This window comes from Petaurus breviceps, unplaced genomic scaffold (assembly GCF_028583685.1).
Source record: "Petaurus breviceps papuanus isolate PSGF00001 unplaced genomic scaffold, PetGlider_PUasm1.0 164, whole genome shotgun sequence".
NCBI lineage: Eukaryota > Metazoa > Chordata > Mammalia > Diprotodontia > Petauridae > Petaurus > Petaurus breviceps.
In genome coordinates, this window is record NW_027185735.1 from 10,654,844 (window position 1) to 10,676,281 (window position 21,438).

The window sequence follows — 21,438 nt, forward strand, 5'->3', positions numbered from 1 at the left end:
TAATCACTGCCATTTTTTTTTGTGGTTGAGGTAAAATTCAATTTACTGTAACATCTGGGTAAGAAACAGCAGATTATAGTGTCTAGGGAGAATCAGGAATTGGGAAGGGAAGTTGGGGAAAGATCTCATCTTTCCTAGAACTTCTCTCAGCCTGGATACTCCTCTTTGTGATGCCTGTAGAACTCAGGGATTCTACTCAATATTTCCTCTGCTCAATATATCCTTTACTCAATACTTCTCTGCCATAGCTCAGTACTCTCTTTTTACTACACCCTTGCTTCAACCTCTTGAATCCAAACAAAATGTCTTCTTCCCCAATTTTAAGATAGTTTTCCCCTTTTATAATCAGTGCTTAGGGCATGACCCAAGTCTTTCTTTCACACAATGCCCTTGACTGATTCAGGGTATACAGGCCTTGTTCACACCATTTATTGATTCAATCAAAAAGAGTGAAACTAAGTCAAAACACTAAAACCAAATGGGGTAGATTTGGTTTACATTCAATTCATGTTACTTGACACTACTAATAAAGTATGTAGCCATTAGCAATAATTTTGTCTAAGTCCCTAAATTGGTTCAAGATTGAGAGGCCCACAGCACAAAATATTTCCTTGATTTGAGTCTAGTGTGAGAGCCAATTAGTGAGTCTTTGCAATTTTGGGCATTTCCGAAAATATTCCAGAGTATATCTACTAGACTACTTTTGAACCCTGAGATTTTAATGAACAGGCAGTAATGGCAGAAAGTTATTAAGGCTGATGAGGCTGTCCCCCAGTCACTCCCAAAGGCAGTGCATTGACACAGTCACACCACACAAGAGTTCTATACTTATATGTGTGATAGTCTTCCCATTAAGTGTAACCTCCTTGAGGGAAAGTCCTTTCTTTCTTTTTCTCTTCCTTGTAGAGCTTGGCACACCGCTGAAACATAAACGTTTTGCATGAAGCTTAGGAGATTGATGAGGGATGTATATGTAGATTTGAGTCACATGTGTAATACACTATTTCCCATCCCATATTTTCTTCCATCCTTCATTCCCATTCTATTATTCTAATAATAGAAAGGCAACTTGTCCTTCCCTCCCCATTAATGCATACAAATTACCCCCCATCCAAAACAAATGTTACAGCGGCAAGAAGAAGGGCCCTGGGAACTTGAAACCTACAGAGGTTGGGAGATACAGTTCTCCAGTAAATGAAAAGCCCCGCCTCCCCTCGAACTCCGGCCAGATCACTAGTCCCAAAAGGAAGTCACTCCATTGGCTGCGCAGGTTGCCGCCTTGTGGCTTTATTTATTGGTCAAGAGAGTTAGTTCCACCCCTGAAGGCTCTAAGTGGTCGACAGCCTAGAGCAACGCCCACCCTGATTGGCTAAGTTTAACTATCACTCCCGTCGTGATCTCGCGACGCGGGACGACCTGACTTGAGAGCTGCGTCCATACCAGCCGCGGGTGGAGAAGATGGCGGTCGCAGTGAGAACTTTGCAGGAGCAGCTGGAAAAAGCCAAGGAAAGCTTAAAAAATGTTGACGAGAATATCCGGAAGCTCACCGGCCGGGATCCTAATGACGTGAGGTGAGGTTCCCCTAAAGGGCCGTCGCCGCCATGAGGACGCGGGGCCTTGGCGAAGTGGGGGCAGGGGAGGAGGAAAGTCTGGGCCGCATCTGGGGGAGGGCAGGAGCCGCCGGACCTTCTTTGGGGGGCGACTGCAGGGCCTCCTCCCCTGGGCAGGGGGGGGTGTCCTGGGAGCCCGTCGCCGCCCTGCGTTGGTCTCGTGGGTCTTCGGGGGAGGGAGAGCGCGGGTCGTGTTGGACCTGCAGCGGGAAAGGCCCTCGGAAAGGCCGGGCCCTGGTGCCCCTGCTTCCCGCTCCGGGCCCGGCGTCCCCACGATGTGCTGCAGCCCCCGGCCAGCACGCCACAAAGGCTCACGGCCTCCCTTGTCCTAGCCCCGGGCCGGGGGACCCCCGAGGCCCCCCAGACTCCTCGGGCCCGGCGGTGCCCGGTGAAGCCTCCAGACCACGTTTTGGCTTCCTGCTCTCCCTGTGGCTTGGCGGCAGGGGCCCATTTTCCTCCCTGGCCTCCCTGTACGTGTATGTATGAAGATTTTGGTGTTTTCTGACTCAACCCTAGTGTATAAAGGAGATTTCGGACTTTTCACCTCCACCCTTGGCCAATATAAATCATGAATGAGGGGAGTGATATGTTAATTGTGGTGAATTTGTAAACCAGAGGTGGCCTAGGCCACCCCGACTTTGGAATTTGTGGCGGTTTGAGGTTGTGTCCACCCGGAACATCTTTCTAATTAACATCTGTAAGAAAATACTTAATGGGCTAAACTTAAGCTAAAACACCAACATGCACCGAAGATGTGTAAGAGGTTCACCTTAGTGATTTTCCACTTTTAAAATTTGTTTCCTTTTACAGTTGGTTCAGTGGTTCTTTATCATTTCCGTGTATTATGAGCTGTTGTTTCACAACATACCAATTCCCAAATCTTTTTACAGACCCATCCAAGCTCGATTGTTGGCCCTCTCAGGCCCTGGTGGAGGTAGGGGTCGTGGTAGTTTATTGCTAAGGTAAGTGCCACCTTTCATTTCCCTTGAACCGAAGTATTTACTAACCCTTATTTAAAAAATAACAGCTATTAAAGTTTCAAATTCATAGTGGATTCTGATATGAAACAAATTTTTTTGTGTCTGGTTTTATGAGGCCACATGGCTTAGTGGATAGAGAGCCAGTCTCTATGCAGAGTAGGATTTTGATTGAAGTCCCATTTCTGACACATGCTGGCAGTGTCACACTGGGCAAATTGGTTAAACCTCTCTGTTCTCTAGACAGTTCTGTAAGAAGATAAATTGCAGATAAGATGCCAGCCTGCATTGATAGGGGGAGTTTCCTCACCTGAAAATTCCCTTTACTTGTGAAATCACTGGCATGATCCCTATCCTTTATACTTGAAATCTCATCTTTAAAATTCCCTTAAGATATCTTAACTAGTAAATGTGCCTTTAGCACTTTTTACACTTTTTTTGTTTAAAAGAGTTTAATCTAGGACTTACTAAAATTTGGTCAGGGCGGGGAGGTGAAACCTTTTTTTTTAAGAGTACTAACACTGTGGTGAAATTATCGGGTATTTCAGTATATTAATTTTGGAACTCTTTTGTGTGGGTATTGGGTCTAGTAAAATTCAGTTCTTTGCATACTGTTACATAACAAATTGAGTTTGAGGAGAAATGGAAATAGCTGAGAGGAAATGCAGTGTCATTTTAAGGTTTGTGGGTTCACCATCTTTTGGTAGGGGAGAGATCTAGCATTCTTCCCTTCATGTAAAGACTTTCTTATTGCAGTTTCTTGGCTTCTTTTTTTTTTTTGGTATGACCTTTCTAAGAACATTTTTGTATTCAACTAATTACTTGTAATTTTATTGTAAAAACTGGCATATATACTTACCTTGGTAAGACAAAGTCTTGGTATTTTTTTCATTTTAGGCGTGGATTCTCAGATAGTGGAGGAGGACCCCCAGCCAAACAGAGAGATCTTGAAGGGGCAGTCAGTAGGTATGTTTAGTGGCAATAGTTGTAGATTCCATTTTCTTGAAATAGGATACAAGATCATTTTCAACCAGTTATAGATGCTCAGTATACTGGTATTATCAGAGTAGTTTTGAAGATCAAATGAAATGTATGTAAAGCCTTTGTAAATTTGGCTAAATAAATAGCAGTTGTTATTACTTGGTAAATTGACTATAATAGTATACACCAAGGGTTGGGAAACTGGCCTCGAGGCTACATATGATCTTATAGGTCCTCAGGTGAGGCGTTTTGACTGAGTCTAAGTTTTATAGAATGAACCTTTTATTAATAGGATTTGTTCTGTGAAGTTCAGATTCAGTCAAAAGGACTTGAGGGCCATATATATATATATACTCCTGGTATACACATTTCCAAAGTTCCCTTTGCTACTTAAGAATTTAAGTGAACCTAGACAGGCAACCTCTGGCCAGGATTCCTTAGGAATTAGAGACCTCTTAAGTTACCTACTCCCTGGGAATAAATTGAAATATTTTTTTAAAAACCAAACCATAAATATTTCCAAATGCTTCTGTGTCTTACCTACTTTTTTTGTCCTCAGGGTGGGGACCCACCTTCAAGTGTGTTACCTAATTTCCATTACCCTTATGTTCAATATCAAATTCTCAGTATCATTTTATTGAGTTTGTTAGATAGTTAAGTTTGTTTCTATCTCATCCCTAAAATTTTCTTGTTATTGGACTTGAGTGATAAAAGGTAATTTGTTCGTAGTAATGGTTGTTCATGAGTTTATGAAGGCATTTTTTTCCAGTTCACTTTATGTAAACCTAGAATACTTCTTTCCTTTGTTTTCAGTCTCTTAAGGATTATCAATGAAACATTACCATAACCTTTAAATAAGCATTAATTCAATTTTAGGTGTTGTGACAAAGAGATTACATAAGAAAGATAAACTAGGGAAAATGTTATTTCAGTAATCATTTCTAATTCAGGGGTTAACCGTTGAGGATTTTTATTGTTATATAACATTGTATAAGTCCAGACAAATTGAATAGACCATAGGCAAAAATTTTATTTTCTTTTAAAGACAAAAGTCAGTGATTCAAGTTTCTTTTTTTAATGCTTTATTAACTTCTGATTTACATAATTCGTTTCCGACAGATTTTGAGTTACAAATTTTCTCCCCGTTTTTCCCCTACCCACCGCCCCAAAATAACAGTCCTACAGGATATCCCCTCCTCCAATCTGCTCTCTCCCATATTTTCTCCCATACCCCTTTCGACTTTTCCAGTGGGTCTCTATGCCTCAGTGCCTGTATATTTTATTTCCCAATTACATGTAAGATGGTATTAATAATAGTGTGTGTGTGTGTATATGAATATTTGATTTTAAAACTTTGAGTTCCAAATTCATTCCCTTCCTCTCTTGTCACCCACCCTTACTGGGAAGATAAGCAGTTCAGTATAGGTTGTACATGTGCACAATGTAATGTAAAACAATAACATAGTAGATATATTGTCAAAGACTGACTATATTTCCCTCCCTTCTATCCCACCTCCCACTTGTTCTATTCTCTACTTTGATCTGGTCCCTTTTCAAAAGTGGGTGCTTCCAAATTCCCTCCCCACCAGCCTGCCCTCCCTCCTATCATTCCTCCTCTCATCCCCTTGCCCCCCTACTCTCCTGAAGGGTGAGATACCCTATTTAGTGTGTATTTCACTCCCTCCTCAAGCCAAATTCAATGGGAATAAGATTGACCCATTCCCTTTTGCCTTCCTATCCTTCCCCTCCATTGTAACCATTTTCCCTTTCCTTTTCTGTATGAGATAGTTTACCCCAATCTGTCTCCCAATCTCCTCTCATTATATTCCTCTCACCTCTTAATTTCACCTTTTAAGTATCATCCCTTCCTGTTAAATTGGTCCTGTGCCGTCTAGCTATATATACCTGTAAACATATATACACACATTCACATATGTATTCATACGTCCATATACCCTCATATATATATTTCTAATTCCTTCAACTACTGAGAAAAGTTTCATAAGTTACAATTACTGTTTTTCCATGTAGGAATGTTAATAGTTCAACTTTGATAAGTTCTTTATGATTTCTTTTCCCTGTTTACCTTCTCATGCTTCTTTTTCTTCTTGTATCTGAACGTCAAATTTTCTATTCAACTCTGTTTTTTTCAGCAAGAATGCTTGAAAGTCCTCTATTCCACTGAATGATCATATTTTCCCCTGAAACATGATACTCAGTTTTGCTGGGTAGGTGACTCTTGGTTTTAATCCCAGCTCTTTTGACCTCTGGAATATCATATTCCAAGCCCTTCACTCGCTCAGTGTAGAAGCTGCCAAATCCTGGGTTATCCTGATTGTGTTTCCACAATATTCAAATTGTTTCTTCCTGGCTGCTTGTAATATTCTCTCCTTAATCTGGGAATTCCGGAACCCGGCTATAATATTCCTAGGAATTTTCTTTTGGGGATCTTTTTCAGGAGGTGGTCGGTGGATTCTTTCAACCTCTATTTTGCCCTCTCGTTCTAAAAAATCAGGGCAGTTTTCTTTGAGAACTTCCTGGAGGATGATTTCTAGGTTCTTACTTTGGTCGTGGCTTTCAGGTAGTCCAATAATTTTTAAAATACCTCTCCTGGATCTGTTTTCCAGGTCAGTGGTTTTTCCCATGAGATACTTCACATTTCCTTCTATGCTTTCATGTGTTTGGATCTGTTTAACAACATCTTGATTTCTCATAAAGTGATTCGCTTCCATTTGCTCCAATCTAATTCTGAAGGAACGATTCTCCTCAGTGAGCTTTTGAGATTCTTTTTCCATCTGGCAAATTCGACTTTTTAAGGCATTCTTCTCCTCATTGCCTTTTTGAGCCTCCTTTGCCATTTGAGTCAGTCTGTTTTTTAAGGTATTATTTTCCTCAGTCAGGCTGTTGACTCTCATAATTTTCTTGCATTGTTATCATTTCTCTTCCGAATTTTTCCTCTACTTCTCTTATCTGCTTTTTAAGTTCCTCTATGGCCTGTAACCAGCTTGTATTTTCCTTTGAAGCTTTTGGTGCAGGAGTTCTGATTTCACTGTTTTCCTCCTGTTCCATGCTTTGATCCTTTTTGTCCCCAAAATAGGAGTGTAATGTTGGATTCTTCTGTTTGCTTTGCTTCCTTTGCCTGGTCATGTCGCTGCTCAGTCACTTGACCCCTGGGCCTTTTGCCACAGTAGGACTCTGCCACCAGATAGGGGAGCTTTTGTCCCAAACACTGGGGTTTTCTCAGCTGCCGGAGGTATTAGATGGGTGCTTTCTCTGAGGCCTCCACACGCTCTGGCAAGCTGGACACACACCCCAGGACCTCCACCCTAGACTGCAGTCCAGATCCAAGCAGGTTAAAGCAGACGTCTCAGACTGGTGCTTGGTCCCCCTACACTCTGCAGGCTAGGAGCTGAAGCTGCCACGTGGCGCTGGCTGGCTGTGCCTGCAGCTCAGTGGCTTCTCGCCCCGGGGGTAAAAGCCACACACTCCCACTTACTGGTCCCAAAGTCCAGACTGCACTGACCTCTCACTTTGTCCTTCCCATCTGTGTTTGGAGAAATCTGGAGACGGCTACAGCTGCTGCTGATCTGGAGTCCCTCTGGCTGAGGCTGGTCAGGCCCACCCTGGGGCTAAAGCCTCAGCGTGGGGCTGGGCTTGGCTCCCAGAGTGCTGCACTGGATTACCACCGGCCTGCTGGGCTGTCCTCAGTGGGAGGTTAGCTTCTCTGTCATTTTGTGGGTTCTGCAACTCCAAAGTTTGTTTAGAGTCCCCTTTTTACATGGATTGGGGAAGGTGGAAGCCGGAGCCTCGAGAAGGTCATGCTTTTACTCTGCCCCCCGATTCATGTTTCTTTGATAGCACCAAAAAATTTTATCCTCCCACTTTTTTTTTTTCTTTTTGGAGGGCAGTTGGGGTTAAGTAACTTGCCCAAGGTTACATGGCTAGTTTTTGTGTGTGTGTGTGTGTTAAGTGTCTGAGGCTGGAGCTGAACTCAGGGCAAATGCTTTACTCACTGCGCCACCTAGCCACCCCTATCTTCCCACTCTTAAAAGTGAAATAAATGTTTTGAATAGTCATATGAAGGTGAAATTGAAAGGTATATGGAGATTTTTCATAATTTGGTAAATTGGTATTGGTAGATGACATGATTAGTGATGGTATTCTAGTGCTATTGCTGAAGAATATGTTGACTTTTGATGCTCACTTAACTCAGTTTTAGTAATGATCATCCTCAATTGTTCATTCAACATCAGGCTGGGAGGGGAGCGTCGGACAAGAAGAGAATCACGCCAAGAAAGCGACGCAGAGGATGATGATGTTAAAAAGGTAATGTGATGGAAAGAATTCACATTACAGGTATATGGTGGGCATATAGTTGTAATTTATGATAAGTTTTTGTTTTGTCTTCTAGCCAGCGTTGCAGTCTTCAGTTGTAGCTACCTCCAAAGAGCGTACACGTCGAGACCTTATTCAGGATCAAAATATGGATGAAAAGGGAAAACAAAGGTATTCAATTACTTGACACATGAGGCAGATAGTATTAATCCCAGAAAGAATATCTTGCCATTTTCCCTTTGAGGAATACAAATGTTCTTTCTAATTATTTCAAGGGGATAGAATTAACTTTTTGTTTTTGTGTGATTTGGGGTGGATTTAATAAATATGATCCTATTGAAACTAAATTTTAATTATTGTTTCTGACTTTTAGGAATCGACGTATATTTGGCTTGTTAATGGGTACCCTTCAAAAATTTAAACAGGAATCCACTGTAGCTACGGAAAGAGTATGTATACAATTCTTGCTTTAATTATTCTGTTTTGTATGAATTGTCAATATAATCATTAATTTATTGAAAAATATTTGGAATATGATTCTTATTACCTTTTAATTGAAAGCACTTTGTGGCAACTTTAAAATGAAACTAACTAAAGTGTCTGTTGAACTAACCTGTGAAGATTTTTGTCATTTTGTTCTGTGAAGATGCAGTGATGTCATTTATTTCTGACATTATTTGAGTACAGGGGTAAGCAAGTATCTAAAAGAAACAAAATTTTTAGAAATTTATTTTTGACCTTTAGAATAAGTTTGTTTAAACCACAAAATGGTTCCTGGAGAAATGCTTTGCTAAATGCTGCTTGAGGGGGATAGTAACTAGTAGAGCTTTATATATCAGCAAAATGTTATGGATGAGACCATAGTCCATATAAATAATAAACATATTTTGCATTAGACCTATGATTTCATTAGTATAGATAAATTGCAATAAAGTAATTCTTTCTACCAATATATAGTGACACTTACTTTTCCACTTAGTCTTACAGAGTTGTCTGAAACACTGAGCCCAGGTTTTCCTCACTCTTGAGTCTGATCTTATGTCTACTATGCCTCTCTCTCAATTTCTATAGTGATTTAGGATTTGCAAAATACTTTACATATATTTTCCTATTTAATCCTCACAGCCCCCCTTGAGGGTAGGTACTACTATTATAAACACCCCATCTTGCAAACTAGCAAATAAATCTACAAATACCCCATTTTATAGGTAAGAAAAATCAGGTGTTAGACTAATGTTCTTGGGTCTCCTCACTCTGAGCCTAGTCTGAATTTTCCAGGTGTTATTTAGAAGAATATCTGATTGGGTGCTTACAGTTTTGGCCTTTTGGGTTTCATTAGATTAGTGACTGCTTTTCACAGTGCCTGGTCCGAGGTCTCAAAGATAGCAAAGGAAGACACAGATCTCCCAAGGTGATTTTTGTGGAAGCAGAACTAGGTTGAAACTACAGAGAAGAAAGGAAGATTAAGGGAAAATATCTTTTTGGGTGGAAGGGGGGGAAATATCTTAACAAAAAGAGCTGTCCAAAAATTGAGTGAGACCCCCCCCTCCTTACTGGAGGTCTTCTAGGAAAGGCTGATTGGCTTTGTTGGGGATATGTTAGAAAAGATTCTACTTCATACATATATATGTTGGACTGGACGACCTCTGAGATCTCTTCTGACTCTGTAATTCTCTAATTAATGAAATGTAAATGTAGGTACCTTTTAATAATGTTATTTTATTTGAATTGCAAACCAAGTGCTATGTGAGATCCAAAGAATAAATGGCTTTGAGGGTGAAAAATTTCTATTAAGTATTTAATCATGATTTACATGAAAATTTTCCCAATTCCAAGTGTGTCCTGATTAGTAATAGAGAATTGAGAAACTTAAAATTATGCTAGTGACCATGGGTTAGTTTTGTGAATTTGCTTGTATAGTTCAAATGTTAAGTTTCAGCTGCTTAAAATTAACTTCTCTCATAGTTCATTGAAACAGAAGCTTTCTTAGTTCTTTGTATCATTGTAAAACAAAAATATTAAAACAAATTCTTCATTTTTAGCAAAAGAGGCGTCAAGAAATTGAACAAAAACTTGAAGTGCAAGCAGAAGAAGAGAGAAAACAAGTTGAAAATGAAAGGAGAGAACTTTTTGAAGAGAGGCGTGCTAAACAGACAGAACTGCGACTTTTGGAACAAAAGGTTGAACTTGCTCAGTTGGTAAGTATTGTCAGAAATATGCTGATCTCAGAATTCTTACATGTTTTCAAAAATACTGATGTTTACCTTCCCTTTCTTTAGCAAGAAGAATGGAATGAGCATAATTCCAAAATAATTAAATATATAAGAACTAAAACAAAGCCCCATTTGTTCTACATTCCTGGAAGAATGTGTCCAGCTACGCAAAAGCTGATAGAAGAGTCACAGAGAAAAATGAACGGTAAATGTTCATGCAGAATCCAATTGGGGAAGCTCTACACATGTATTTTGGTATATTTTTTTTCCTTTAATAACTTGATTTGATATTGATGTATCCAAAACTATCAAAGGTAAAAATGAGTTTGGGAATGGAAGTGCATTTATTTGATGCAGAATTTTACCTGAAACTTGATATTTTATGACCTGTGTTTATTCCTATATCTTTTTGCCTGATATTCCTATCACCAGTAGCCAGGTCCTGTGAATCTTAATGAAGTCGGGGGTGGGGGACAGATTGCTTGGAGGAAGTACTTATGGAAATATAGACACTGCAAGGTGGTGATTAAGTAACTTGTGTCTCCTTGGGAACAGAACAATTAGAGCACAATATGTGTTGTCACAGAACTAGTTCAGTTAAACAAAAGCTGTGTCCTTTATTATATTTAGCATAAAATTGTATAGCAGAGTTGTTTCCCTTCATTTAGAGTATATGGTATTAATTTTGTCTACGTTGCCAATTTCATTGTAATCAATTTTAGTAGGTCTTTTCCCTCATGTACTTTGCCATTCAGTCTACTCTTGCTATCTATTAACTCTCTTCCCACCAAAAAAAGGTGTATAAAGATATGTACCCATATCTGTATGCCAGTATATACATTTTTTTTTCTTCTCAATTGGCATTTTTACTGCTGTAGGGAGCTACCAGGGGAGGAGTTCCTTCTAGCAATGTTGCTTAGTCTTAGAGGGTTCTGGAGCACTTTAAGAGTTAAGTGGCTTACCCAGAGTCACACAACCAGGGTTTGTCAGATACATAATGTAAACCTTGGCCTTTCAACTCCAAGATCAGTTTTGTATCCCCTATCCTATTTGAAATAAATGAAGGAAATTTGTGAAAATTTATTTTTAAAATGAAGTAAAATTGTCATTTAAATTATGTTTGTTCACAGGGGTTAAATTTACACTTAAATATCTTCTTTGTTCTTCAGCTATGTTTGAAGGTAGACGAAATGAGTTTGCAGAACAAATAAATAAAATGGAGGCTAGGCCTAGAAGACAATCAATGAAGGAAAAAGAACCTCAGGTGGTGCATAATGAAGAACAGAAGTCGGAACAAGAAGAGGGTAAGGTGGCTCAGCGTGAGGAAGAGATGGAGGAGACAGGTAATCAGCACAATGATGTAGAGATAGAGGATGCAGGAGAGGAAGAGGAAAAAGAAGTAGGTGTAGCTCATAGTGATGCAGAGAGAGAACAGGAGGAGGATCATAAAAAGGAAATGGAGGTTAAGATGGAGGAGGAGAATGAGGTGAGGGAAAAAGAGAAGCAACAGGATAGTCAGCCGGAAGAAATTATGGATGTGAAAGAGGAGGGAGAAAGTATCAAAAATGTAGACACAGAACCGGAGGAAATGGAGACTAACCAAGTTGAGAGTGTAGGGCCTTCAGAAAATGAGAATAGCAAAGAAATAGGACCAGAGTTGGAAGGTGAGGCTCAGCCAAAGAAAGAGTATAAGCCTGTTTCTCCTCTGAAGGAGAATGCTAATGTTCCAGAAATTGAAAATGAATCAGAAGAGAAACGAGAGAGAGAACCTGAGTCCCAGCCAGAGTTTGTGGTTCAGCCCCAGCCCCAGCCCCAGTCCCAGTCCCAGGCTCACCCCGGGCCCTCACTCCAGCTCCAGCCCCAGTCCTTGCCTCAGTCTGAGACTTTACCCTTAACACTTGTAGAGCTGCCACCTCAGGTCATGCAGGAACCAAGACATCTGACCGAGAGGAAAGAGTTTGCTATAGAGCCTGTCAAACTTCCTGAGGTACAAATAGAGCCAGTCTTGACAGTACCTACAGAGAGGAAAACCAAAACCAAAACAAGGAGCAGAAGCAGGGGTCGAGCCAGAAACAAAACTAGCAAGAGTAGAAGTCATAGCAGTAGCAGTAGCACTTCAAGTAGTAGTTCAACCAGTAGTAGTAGTGGCAGCAGCTCCAGCAGTGGCAGCAGTAGCAGTCGGAGTAGTTCCAGTAGCAGCACTAGCACTAGTGGAAGCAGCAGCAGAGACAGTAGTAGTAGCAGCACTAGTAGCAGTGAGAGTAGGAGTCGAAGCCGAGGTCGGGGACATAACAGGGATAGAAAGCGCAGGAGGAGTGTGGATCGGAAACGGAGGGATACGGCAGGACTAGAAAGAAGTCACAATCACAAGTCTTCAAAAGGTAGTAGCAGAGATACAAAAGGATCAAAGGATAAGAGTTCTCGGTCTGACAGAAAAAGGTCTATATCAGAAAGTAGTCGGTCAGGCAAAAGATCTTCAAGAAGTGAAAGAGACCGTAAATCAGACAGGAAAGACAAAAGGCGTTAATGGAAGAAACCAGGCTTCCTTAGCCTATTTGCAGCAGAAGATTTCTTGATGTGTAAAAGGATACCTTTCCTTTTAAGGAGAATGCTGCCTTAAGAATTGCATGTTGTAAAATTCTTTTTGGAAAAATGCAGACTTTGTTTACCAGACATTCTTGTACTTTTTACATAATTTTGTAAAAGTTATTTATCAAAATTATGTGAGGTTCCAAAAAACATGTAAAAAAAATAAAAAAGATTAACAACCCTTGTCATCTTTTTTAAATATCCCATGCTCTACATTAAGAATCTGTATATTTTACTAGGTAAATCTTTAAGTTTGTGAGTTCACTTCTAATTCTGTATCATACATTGTTTTTGTAGAAATAAATGTACATTAAAGAATTTTTTTTTTTGAGATGTCCTTGTTGACACTTGTGTAATCTCCACAGAAATCAGTTCCAAACTACTACCCACTATCTACTGGAGGTGCTTAGGGGAACATTTTTTCTTCCCCATTTTTATTTACATGAATAACTGTTAACTTTAACCTACCCCTTTAGGTGGTTATTTTTGGTTTGACTAAACCACTCAAGATAAAAATTTGAGGAGGAAAGTAGTTTATTCTCCTCATTCTTTTAAATAATTTTCTCCTTTCTTTGTCCCACTTTTTATTTTCACAAACCTTTTTGTTGTTTCTGATCCTCAAACCAAATATGAGGTGTCATTAGGTACATTATACTGCTAATTGTTACTTGGTTGACTTTTGTCTACCTGAGCATGATAGCATCACTTGCCTCTAGTGATACATATGATAAATTTATACCTCTTAGAGAAAAAATTTATTTCTTCATTCCCCTGAGGGAAGGAACCAAAAGTAGCCTCTGAACTTGTTTTTTTAATATGGTGGTCTAAGATGTAACTTTGGAGATTTGATATTGACTCGGTTGTGTTGGCTATAGCTAAGACAAATGCCAATATGTATTGAGAATTTTCTTCATGTTGTATGAAGGTTTACAAAATGAGGGGAACTCGGATCTAGACTTGAATATGTATGCAAAATAAGGTGATACACAGTGATGATCAAATTGTATTTTATAATTTTGTATGATCCTAGTATCTGTTGGTCAGTACTGTTCATGTGCAAATAAATGTGACTTAGACTTAATGTGACTAGTATTTGTATTAACTTTTCTCTTTTAATGGTTTATGGAATATAACACTTAAAATAGTTAATTGTGCAAATGATTCTAACAGTTCTCATTCCATGTTATTTATTGGAAGCCAGGCCTACCTAACATGGATCTGATCACTAAAGGAAAACTATAAAAAATAATAGAAATGTTAATAAGTGCTGTATATTTTCATCTCTTTGGTTTCTAATTCTCTTTGTATAATTGCTTGTTTTTATAAGATTAGCAATCACATTAAAGAAATGAATAAATATCCTTTAAAAGAAATTAAAATTATAAAACTAACAGGGGCCATAAAAATAACCTTAAAATTATCGAGTGCTATAAGATAAATTGCTTTGACTGTATTTCATGGTTTTGTGTATGGTTTGCTGTGTTTTGTTTGCATCTGGGTCTCAGTTCACTTTGAGTTGAATTAAGTTCAGATTATATTTAATATTTATAACAAAAGTAATTTATCATGCTTTTTAATTTGGTCCTAACAGTGGTATGAATTTCAAATAGGCTAAATTCTTAATTTACTTTTCATTGAATTCTTTCATAAAGTAAGGTGTCACTGAATTTTCAAGTTAACTACATAATTACAAAAAAAAGAAAAGCCATCTTGACAATGCCCACAGAGAGGAAAACCTATATTAACTTGACAGTTGAGAATGATACTGGGATAAACATGATTTGTGTACTTTTGCACTTGGTGGCAAGATGTTATTTTTCAAGGTGTTTCCAAGATAGTCACTTTTCAAAAAAACACCTTCATTTCCCATCAGGTTGAATTTGGAGTATTGTGTTTACTTCTTGATGCATTTTAAGAAGGATATTTGAATGTAATCCAATGTGGCCATCTATTTGAAAGGGTTTGAATTACTTCATGCACGCCAAAGACTTGAAGGAAATGGTCAGAAGATGAAGATAAGAGTGATGGTTTTTAGATTGTTTTTATTTATAAATGAATACCTAGCTAATAAGATAGTATTTAGATTTTTTTATTCCGAGTTATAGCTGGAGCCCTGGGGTTACAATATAATGATTTTAAAGAAGGTTACATTCTAGCAGTGTAAAGGCTTTGAACTAGTGACAGCATTCAAGCAGAGACTGGAGCTGAAAGGATCTTAGCAGTCTTCATCTCCAGCCCTCCTCATTGTGCCATGCAGGCATGAAAACCTGGCACGAAGAGTGGTTGTGCTATCAGGTTATAAGAAGTATTGTCATTTGAGTTTCTCAGACTCCAAATCCAGTTATGTTTGGGAAAGATCTCTGCACTGGATGGAAGGTTGGATTTCAGAACCAACAAGCTATAATTTTTTAACCCACCCACCCTTTTGTTGCCAAAAACTTAATTGCCTTTAGAATTCTAGCTAGCACTTGGTTTTCAGATAGGATGGAACCTTTTGGGTTTCATGTTGAACATGTCCTTGAACCTCACCATATGAGTCCATCCCCACTGTCAAGTCAAGAAGAATAACCTTTATGTTTATGTAATTCTTTTATAAACCAGTTTGCATTATGACTTCTGATACTTATGGTAGGCATCCTGTTTCATAGATGAGAAGTGAGGCTTGACTTCTGTCATTTGGAACTTTAATAAATCTGACCTGGTCCATTAACCTTTAAACTTTCTGGGACTCAATTTCCTTGTCCATAAAACTGATCCTAAGGATCAAATGAGATGTGTATGTGAAGTATAATATAAATGAGTTGGTAATTTTTAAATTGTATCATAAATGGGTAGTCAGATATAAACCTACTTTGTGTCGGTTATGAAAGCTACATTGCAAAGTAAGGCATAACATAATCTATGCTGTAGGATGTCCCAAAAGCATTTTGACAATATTAGCCTAACTGGGTTTTGAGAGGTACCACCTACACTTAATTGTTATGAGAAAGTCTTCATCTCATGCACTGTATTTGATACATTGTTGCTAGGGGAATAAAATATAGTTGATTGTGTGATAAAGACTAGGATAAAGAGCCAAACTTTTATACCTAACTATATATGAAGGTACAAGTTTCTTATATATGAAGGCACAATGTTTCTAATAGGAAGAAGTTTCAAACTCGGGCTATTACTAAAACTAGGTAGGTAGGCAGGTAGGTCAAGATATACAAATAACACTCAGCACCTATATAAACTTTGCCCCCTTTTAGCTTACTTCTTACCATTCTAAAAATTTTTGTTGAGGTTATCAATAAATTATCAAATTTAGTGACCTTAAACTCATCTAAATCAGTTGCCAAAATATCTACCACATCCGACCCTTTCTACTCATAAAGCTACCACTTAAGGTCTCTTCAGGAGACCCTTCAGGTCTCCCCTAAATTATTGCAACAGCTTAATTGGTCTCTCCCCACTCCAACCTCTGTCATCCTGCCAAAGGCAAAATTTTCTTAAGCTCTATATAATTCACAGCAGGAAAGGAGGCCATTGAGTCCAATACCTTAATTTTATAGATGAGGAAACATTCAAGGTGCTTCCCAGTGGCCTGTAATATAAAATGTAAATGTTTACTTTTAAATCCCCTCAAAACCTATTCCCAATTTGTATTTTTAGCCTTATAACATTATTTCTCATCATACACTCTGGAATCTAGCCAAGCAGCCTTTTTTTTTGTTGCTCACATATAATACTCTATCCCTTTCTTCATGCCTTGTTACTGGCAGCCCACCATGCCTGGAATGCACTTCATGGAATTCCTCTATTCCATCAAGATGCAGATCAAATGCCAAATCCTACATGAAACTTGATTTCCCTATAACTGCTAATACCCTCATGTTAACTCCTTTAGAGTACAGTTAATTGATTCTTTATGTTTGTATCTTGGCACATAGTTTAGTAACCTTTGGAGCATTTGAAACAGCTTCCCTAGATTAGATACTGTCTTCTCCTTTGGATTCCCTAACATTCTATTGATAATTCTTTGCTCAGTTCTTTCTGTTCACTAAGTGGAGGCTACCCTACTAAGTGTAAATTACTGTTTGTCTGAAAGTAGATTCCATTTTTCTATTATGTTTGTAATTTTTAATGATATATAAAAGTCAAACATAGCCTTTTGGTTCCCAACTTTTTAAACTCTTGAGAATCTCCATTTCCCTATAAAAAAAATTTGCAGAACTCTACATCATAGTATCCTGTTAGAGAAGTGGCATGGCTTGATGGCTAGAATATAGGACTTGGTGTCATGAAGATAGGAGTTCAAGTATAATCACAGACAAGTACTACCTGAGTGATGCTGGGTGAGTTACTTTGCCTCTCCCAGTCTGTTTCATATGAAATAAAAGTAACAATAGTCCCTGCCTCAGGGTTGTAGAGCATACGAGATAATGTATGAAGGACATTTAGCAAACCTTAAAGTATTATATAAAAGTCAATTGTTGGTAGTGTCTGTTAACTGAGAAAATATATGATGACAGAAAGTACTATGAATTCAATAAAAACTTTATTAATCACAGGAACATCTATACATAGATTTGGAAAGTAATATACATAAATTAGACATTGCTTCTGTGTGTAGAAAACCCATAGATGATAATGGATTTGGGGGACCCTTTGAAATTCCATAACCCTCCAGGCCTGCTGGTTGGAAACCAATGATTATCAATGTTCTGTTTTCAGAACTGCTGGAGGCAGAAGTGAGAAATGATTCATTTGAACCTCTACTCTGTTCCAATCAGTATTAATAAATTTGATAAGATTTCATAGGGGTGGTGATTATAAGTTCTGTATATTAGGCCCCAGAGCTATGAACTACAGATTGTAAATTCACTTGCTTAATCATTGGAAGCTAATGAGGCCCTTCACCCTTGTTTTTGCTTGTTATGATGATCAAGCCCAAAGTGGCAAAGTTCACTCAGTTACATGGGAAGTCTCCCAACTTATTTTTGTATACTTTGGACCACTCTCTTGTCCAATATGTCCATCATTTTATAACCACTTAGTGGAAATTTTCCATGCTTTGGCCAGCCCAAAACCCCTCTGCTGCTATACCATTTTTTTCTTTGGCTGATACATCATTTTTGGCCCTCAAAGCAAGATCTATCAACCAGTGGGATCCTGTATTTTGTGTAATCCCTCTACAATGTTCAGGGTATCAAACCTTATAAAAATGAGGCCCTGGAGGAAGGGTACATCTCAGATTATGAGGAAGATCAGAAATCCACTCCATTAGAGAGGGGACCATGCACCCTTTAATAAAGTGCCATTGGCTCAGAACTCAGCCTCGGTGGTTTTTCTTTCAGACTGGACAGTTTAAAACCCCATACAGGTAGATAGTACAGCAGGTTAAGTGTTGGACCTAGAGTCAGGATGTCCAGAGTTCAAATCCAGCCTTAGATATTTTCTGGCTTTGGGACCTTGAGTAAGTAAGTCACTTAACCTCTGCTAGCCTTAGTTTCCTCAACTATAAAATGAAGATAATAGCATCCTAATTCCCAGGGTTATTTTGAGGATCAAATGAGAAGATATTTGTAAAGGGCTTAGCACAGTGCTGGGCACAGGGTAGGTGCAATATAAATGCTAGCTATTTTTATAAGAAACAATTTATAAGACATAATTTGTCATAGGCCCTTGAAATCGCATAGTTCAAACTAAGTAGTACATTACTAATACTATTTAGTCAGGAAATGATCACTATTAAACAGAATATTAATGGTGTAAGGGACCTCAGAGGTCATCTAGTCTAACTTTTCTAGACAAGTAAACAACAAAATGCCTGATCTAATCTTTGCTTGAAGACCACTACCTCCTAAGGCAAACCCATTCCACTTTTGAATAGCTCTCCTTGTTTGGAAGCTTTTTCTTTAATTTCTACTATTAAAGTCACCATTGGGTTAGAAAATATGGGAGAATATATTATTAGCTCCTGAAGGTCCATTCTAGAAAGGAAAGAATAGACCCAGGAGAATCTTCTTGCCTCTGTTCATAAGCTCAAATAAACTTATCAAGTTAATGAGTTGTTTCTTTGGAAAACACAAAACATGACCATATGGATGCAATACAGGATGGGTAGATTCAATGGAGGACCTAGAGAATATGGAGCAGCATGTAGTGTGGGGCCATGGAGCTGAATATCTGGAATGTGTTGGCAACGATGAGGGCACATTTCACAGTTTTGCTCAGTAAAGTCATGGGTTTAAAAGTGTGAAGACTAGCAGTTCTTTTATAACTTTCTACCTCTTTGGACTTATAGGGAATTTATGAAAAGGGGTCAGCCAGAGGTTAAGAAGCCTGCTCCTTAATAATATGATTGTTGGTGAGCCCATCTCTAGAAGATTATGTCATTCTCTTCACTCTGGATTCTACTCCACCATGATCATAACAAGCACAAACCTCTACCCTTTCCCAGTCCCCAGAAAAGCTCATCAGCATGGAGATTGCTTTATCTTTGGTACTCGCACTTTATTAGAATCCTCAGTAGCGCCTCTGCTTGGTGGGCAGAGGAAAAAACTCCCAAATCCTACATACAAAAAGGTCTCTGAAGTCAGGGAACTCTTCATTTCCTATCATTAGCCTTTTGTATGTTGTCTTCCCCCATTAAATTGTAAGCTCCTTGTTGGTAGAGACTTGTTTTTCCTCTTCTCATTTATATCCTTGGTGCTTAGCACAATGCCTAGCAATCAACACTCCATAAAAAACATTTATTAGGCACTCACTATATGCTCGGCACTGTGCTAAATAGTAGTCGCTTAATAACTTTTTGTATTGTACTGTATGACCATAGGTACTTAATCTCAGTTTTGGGACTCTTTTCCTGGAGTTTAGCTGTCCTAGGTGGTGAATCAGTCCTAGACCATGCTTTCAGCCATCCACCCCAGCAATCTTGCCATCCAGCCTGGCCACATTAATCACAGCTTCATTTCCATTTCCTTACCTCCCTACTAATCAATATGGGAACTGTGATAGGTAGCCAGCTACCTATAAATACAAGAGGAAATGCGAAAGTCCCTGCCCTCCTAACTTTTATTCTATACATCAACCAATCAAAAGACATTTTTAAAATACTTACTGGGAGCATAGACACAAAAAGCAAAAACAGTCCCTGCCCTCAGGGAGCTTACTGAAGTAGATATATTAAATAGGCATGTACAAGACGCGTTGTTAGATGTGACAGGGTATGGGCTCAAACCAAGACCTTTTTCCCTTTACCCCAGAAGAATTTGAGTTCCATTTGTCCATAGGCCCTGGGAAACCTCCACTGTGAATTCTCCCACTTGATCTGACTTTTCATGCCAAATCTGTTATCCTTAACCCAGCCAAGTCCTCCATTGCTAAATTACCTCCAGATTGCCCCCAGCTGCTTCCCACCCTTGATCCCACCAAAATCCCATTCTCTTTGCTCCTGGAGTCTGATCTCTAGTCACCCCATCACCCCATCAAGATCTTCCCTAACCACCTTCTGTAGTCAACCCAGACTAATTAACCACCCCTAGATTCATTCCTCTCATAGTCTTTCCGTATGTAAGATCCTTCTTGCCTCCATGAAGGTGTTCAGATTCATTCTGGCTCGCTAGACAATACAATTGTCACAAATTCTCAGATTCCTTAAGAGGCTAGTCAATGGTGAGATTTCTTAAGAGTCTGGCCAATGTGGTAAATCTTTAATAAACTTCGTTTTCCTGTGGCTGAAAGAAGGCTTGGGTTGAATTCATTCAGGCAGGACCTGGTGTGTCAGTATTTTGGGGTCCTGAGCTCCCTTAAATCCCAATAGATGGAAAAAATAACCTCCAAGGGGAAAGCTAGTAGAACTGGGAAAAGCTTTCCAAAAAAGGTGTAGTTTGAGCCGAATCTTCAAGGTGGTCAGAGGTTCTGACAGTTGAAGTATGGGAGCGACATCATTTCAGGGGAGACAACCATTGCAAAGGCTCAGAGGAGATGGATTGTTGTATGAGGAAGTAGACCACAATGGCTAGAAGTAGTGGAAGGGAGTTATGTACAAGACTAAAAATATTGTGAAGAGCTTTAAATGTGTGTGCGTGTGTTGGTGACATGACTAGACTTAGATTTTACACAAAATTAATTTTAATTTCTCTGGGGAGGGACTTGAAGCAGAGAGTTCAATTAAGCCATTTCAGTAGTCAACGTGACAGGTGCTGAGGGCCTGAAATATGGTGATTGCTGTGTGAATGGAGAGAATCTCTGCTATATGAGAAACGGAAAGAAATAAATTGCTTCTGGAAAGGGCATATGAACTGACTCCCTTACAGTTCCCCTTCATCATCCCTATGGCTTCCCCAAACAAAATACTTTTCCCTAGCTACCACTCCTCTATGTCTCCCCATCTACTAGCTCATTCCCTACTGCCTACAAATGAGATACTTCTAGATAATATCAGATACTTCCAACTATACTGAAGACCATCCTATATCTCTTCTGCCCTTTGTAGATAAATTCCTTGAAAACACCATCTACAATAGGTGCCTTTCACTTTGTCTTTGTCTTCTCTTACTCTTGCTTCAGGGGTGGGAACCTGCAGCCTCCAGGCCACATGTGACCCTCTCTGTCCTCAAGTGCAGCCCTTTGACTGAATCCAAACTTCAAAGAACAAATCCCCTTAATAAAAGGATTTGTCCTTTAAAACTTGAACTCAGTCAAAAGACTGCACCTGAGGATCTAGAAGGTTCAAGGCCACAGGTT

At 39.1% G+C, this 21,438-nt stretch overlaps 2 protein-coding genes across 2 annotated transcripts in view; both read left to right on the forward strand.

The window, feature by feature from the left end:
- Positions 1-21,438, forward strand: part of MIA2 (MIA SH3 domain ER export factor 2) — a 481,197-nt gene that overhangs the window by 321,198 nt on the left and 138,561 nt on the right. The gene's annotated exons all lie outside the window — the stretch shown is intronic.
- PNN (pinin, desmosome associated protein) lies at positions 1,419-13,786 on the forward strand. Its single transcript, XM_069082301.1, has 9 exons — positions 1,419-1,571; positions 2,501-2,572; positions 3,485-3,553; positions 7,822-7,894; positions 7,980-8,074; positions 8,277-8,352; positions 9,946-10,101; positions 10,183-10,321; positions 11,286-13,786. The coding sequence occupies exons 1-9, from the start codon at positions 1,459-1,461 to the stop codon at positions 12,641-12,643; spliced, it is 2,151 nt and encodes a 716-aa protein (XP_068938402.1). The 5' UTR covers positions 1,419-1,458; the 3' UTR covers positions 12,644-13,786.

What these genes read in the sequence shown, in the direction of transcription:
- PNN (XM_069082301.1), top strand. Translation starts at nt 1,459, where the DNA reads ATGGCGGTCGCAGTGAGAACTTTGCAGGAGCAGCTGGAAAAAGCCAAG. An exon ending in CCACTGTAGCTACGGAAAGA is followed by an intron (nt 8,353 to 9,945) that starts GTATGTATACAA and finishes CTTCATTTTTAG; the next exon opens with CAAAAGAGGCGTCAAGAAAT. An exon ending in AGGTTGAACTTGCTCAGTTG is followed by an intron (nt 10,102 to 10,182) that starts GTAAGTATTGTC and finishes CCCTTTCTTTAG; the next exon opens with CAAGAAGAATGGAATGAGCA.